Source organism: Cyprinodon variegatus, unplaced genomic scaffold, assembly GCF_000732505.1.
Source record: "Cyprinodon variegatus isolate N-32 unplaced genomic scaffold, C_variegatus-1.0 Scaffold1049, whole genome shotgun sequence".
NCBI lineage: Eukaryota > Metazoa > Chordata > Actinopteri > Cyprinodontiformes > Cyprinodontidae > Cyprinodon > Cyprinodon variegatus.
The window spans coordinates 29433-33568 of record NW_015151502.1 but is presented as its reverse complement, the minus strand read 5'-3'; the positions used below and the strand labels follow the sequence as shown (position 1 = coordinate 33568).

General features: G+C 38.5%; 1 protein-coding gene across 1 annotated transcript in view; it reads right to left on the bottom strand.

Moving 5' to 3' along the window:
- Positions 1 to 3974: 3974 nt before the first annotated feature.
- LOC107101061 (histone H2B-like) overlaps positions 3975 to 4136 on the bottom strand; it is a 512-nt gene continuing 350 nt past the window's right edge. The window contains exon 2 of the mRNA XM_015399818.1: positions 3975 to 4132. Coding sequence (XP_015255304.1) covers positions 3999 to 4132 — 134 coding nt within the window. The 3' untranslated portion in view covers positions 3975 to 3998. The remainder of the gene's footprint in view (positions 4133 to 4136) is intronic.

The following is a 4136-nucleotide window of genomic DNA, read 5'->3' as shown; positions in this document are numbered from 1 at the left end:
GCAGATGACTGTATATCTTTACTTTGTGGAGAACAAGCCACACCTCACATAGTCAAATTCATCAAACTCCTACTAACGCAGAGAAAAAAGAGCGAGAACGGCAAAGAGAACTTTTCACTACTGATACAAGACATATGGAATCAAGAGGGGGGTTCTGATGAAGCTATCTCAGTTTTAGAACATGCTTCATGTGAATTTGACGACAAGTTTGTCTATCCTCAAACAATTGCTCGCCTGTATTACCAAAAAGAAAATGACTACAGTAAAGCAGAAGGCTGGGCACATGAAGCTATAAGTAGAGATCAGAAAAACTCTTATGTTGCTGACACTCTTGGACAGGTGTACAAGCACTGGCTGATAAAATCTATCTCATCCCTTCAAATAAACAACAGGGTAGAAAAAGCCATTAAAGCTTTTAAAGACGTGGAAAAGAAAGCTGAGAGAGAACTTGATGATTCAACAAATTCCTTCAACAACCGAGGTCATTTTGGTTTGATTCAAGTCGCACAAATAATTGCAAGAAACTGTGACTGCTTTAGGAGATTTAAGGAAACTCTACAAGGCGATGTTGAAGCCAAGTTTGAGTTTTTTGAATGGTATCTAAGCTACTCCATGATAGACAGGGTAACTGTAGAGCCTGACTACTTCTGGAAAGATGTTGCCTCTTGCTATAATAAGTACACAGCAAAACACGCCTCTGATTCCACCAGCTTTGCAGCTCTTTTGGACTCTTTGAATCACGGCCTCTTTGTGTCAAAGGAAAAACGAGCTTTCAAGGATGCAGTTACCCAGAAAACAGAGTCAGATTTAAAGAGAATACGAGATGAATTAAAGACCATCTATGAGAGAAACAGAGATGATGTGAAAGTGGCAGAGAGGTACATCCTTTCAAACATCATCTTGAGCAACAAGGTGCCTCACTCTCCTTCACTCCCCCAGGTTAGAGAGCTCCAGTCAATACTTCAGAGATTCCTGCACAACGGGATGAATGGTACAGACCCAGAGTTTTACCTCTTGGTCCTGCTGCTGTTTTGGCCAGTGGAGAACCTTCAGACGAAGCAAAAGGTGGACAATACAATCAAAATTGACCTGGAAGAAAAAGTCATACTAATGGAAAAATCTTATATATCAATCTATGGCAAGTACCTCCGAGGTCGTTATCTATTGCCGCTGTTTTTTCTAGGAAAGGGTTCTGGCCTTAGCAGATGGATTCACCGGTCTAGGCTGGATGAAGTTGTTGAAAGACACATAGAAACAGAGCTTCATGATGACCGAAATAGAAACAAAACAAAAAGAAGGATGATCAATAATACGTGGAACAGTGGGAAGGTGTGGGAGCTGCCAGAAATCCAAAGTATCCTTCAACCAATCCAAATTACGCTGCAACTGAGTGGAGAAGAAGCTAAAGTCTGTGTTGGAGGGAAGACATTAAAAGCCAGAACAGATTTTAAAGCTGGTAGCCAGACAACAAGCAATGCACTTTATTATCTTGGCTTAAACATCAGGGGGCCTGTGGTCTTCAAAGGAGAAGCTCCATGAAATGACTTTGAATGTCAGGGAAGATGTCCTTATAAAGGTTCTACAAAGCAGCATCAGAACACTGTGTCAGCATTGTTATTTGTTCATTAAGCATGATTTTAACAGGTTTTTAAGCCATGTTATTTTATATTTAGTTGTGTATTTGTTTGTTTATGTGTGTTTAACGGCTGTTTTATTCGCCGATCATGAATCACTTTTTTGTGGTAGACATTTTACAGCCATAAATAGTTAGGGTGCATACAAACTGAGCTCAATAAATTAACTGAATCAGACACAAACAAATGAAATTAAACCATATATCCTAATGTCAAGTGAAAGTACTTTTTTTTTTCTTGTATATCATCAAAAGAAGTCCATATGGTTGGTCTGGGCTGCATGTAACCTATTTAGTACCATGATTGTCGGCTGTTTTTAACGTATTAAAGCCATAAAAAATCCTTAACGAGAAATGGTTGTGTAAATAAACACTATTGTTAAACGCCTTGATATTTATTATGGTTTGTAATTTTTGAATAAAAATTCTGGGGCCTGTTGGCATGTAGAAGAATTAGCGTTTTTTGGAAGTGTGCTGCAACTCATGTAAACTTGTCACCTGCCATGAAAATGTGTGGTAGCACGGTCTAAAATAACTAATCATAAAGCACCACAACTCATCAAAACACAACGAGTTCTCTTGTTTTTTTTGGTTTTTTTTTTGTTTTTGGCAAAAGAACATAATAAAAGTCAGCTGCAGATCTCATTACAGATCCAAACCTCCATGGCTGACTTGATTATAGCAAGAAAAAAATGTATTAGTAAGGCCAGGAGATTCTATAAATGCAAAATGATTTTGGTACATGGCCATTGCCATGGAAGGAAAACTGCTTTTGCAGAATTTGCACTTCTTACTCAGACCAGAGAAGTTGCTTAGGATTACAGATGGTAGCGCTTACCATTGGGCTCGCCTCTTCAGATAGTCAGCCCTAAACACCAGTTAAAGCATTTCATACAGCGTGCCACATCATCACATTATACATGTTCATAAAAAGGAGGAGGCATCACTGGCCCCAGCATATCAAAATAATACACAGTGTTCCAGATAAAGGCCATGAACACAGAGAGCTCGCTGTAAAGAATTTTCCACTCTGTGCCTCCATTTCATTCACAAATCTTTATGTAGATAATAAAGATAGCTGAGACAAACTGTTTGGGAAAACATTTACCTTAACACATAAGAGGAAGGTATTATTAGGGTAATATATGATAAGATTAATTTAATGTCCCACATATATTAAAGTGAAGGATTTTCACAAATTTTTTAAAAGACCCGCCCTCTTTGGCCTAAAAAAAACAAACAAAAAGACACATGCAAAACCCTGTACCCACTCCCGAGAGGAAATGCTTATTTAATGCATGCCCAGGGATTTCTCCTTGTGCACACTCTGTTTAAAAGTTTCTGTTTGCATCGCTCATACAAGCTTATTTTCCTAAAGAAGAGTTGCAATTTTTCCACTATGTCAGACTCAATGCCAGTACGTGAAAATGGGGACGAGCACGTAGGACGGCCTTACGTAAACATGTCACCAGAACAATTAGGAGGACCTCTTATTTAGATCATCCACCTGGAAAAAGAACATCCTCAACTATATCTTTAACATTTTTATAAACAAAGATTTCTAATATGTCTGTAATTGGTGAAAAAAAAATGCAATGAGCATTTTGTAAATGTCCAAAACTTGCAGAAAACATGTAATGACTGATTTATGAAAGTCTCATTGGAAACCAACATGGTTTTGTTTCACTCATATCTTTGCTTTCATGGAGGTGGGCATGATGTACAAAAACTGGTCTCTTATTGGCTTATATGAGATTAGTAGAGCACTTTACCTTTTATAGAAATAAAACAATTAAAATAATGCTCATCTTAGTAGTCATGGAAGTGAAATTTCTCCAGATATTGATTAAAGAATTTCCATTCTGACTCTTACCTAATGCAGGGGTGCTCAAGTCTAGTCTTTAACAGCTACTATCCTGCAACCATTTGATGAAATCATTTTTAACATTAAATGAGTGGCTTGTTACGAGCTGAAGGAGGAGATTAAGCCTTTAAAAAAGTTAGAGGATGGTAGCTTTTGAGGGCTGGACTTTAGCACCACTGGCCTAATGTAATGTATGAAACTAGCAATTCAAAGAGCCTATTGTTTTCACAAGTCTCAATCGCTTAAAAAAAAAAAAAAAACACACATTGATCCTGCAAAAAGATGGGTTCAGAGCTACTAGAAAACTAGCAACAACATAGGCATTTTAATAGATTGAACAAGTTTTTCAACAACTTTTTAAATCCATCAAGTAACCCATCATTACCATAGCAAAAACTAAATATTTTTAAGCCTATAATATTTTAGGTGATCATAGCTCTTTAGATGAGGTGTGTGGCTCTGAAAAGAGCCGTTGGGTTTGCGGTGGTGGAGCAGAGGGCTTTACTTGGAGCTGGTGTACTTGGTGACAGCCTTGGTGCCCTCAGACACAGCGTGCTTGGCCAGCTCACCGGGCAGCAGGAGGCGCACAGCGGTCTGGATCTCCCTGGAGGTGATGGTGGAGCGCTTGTTGTAGTGAGC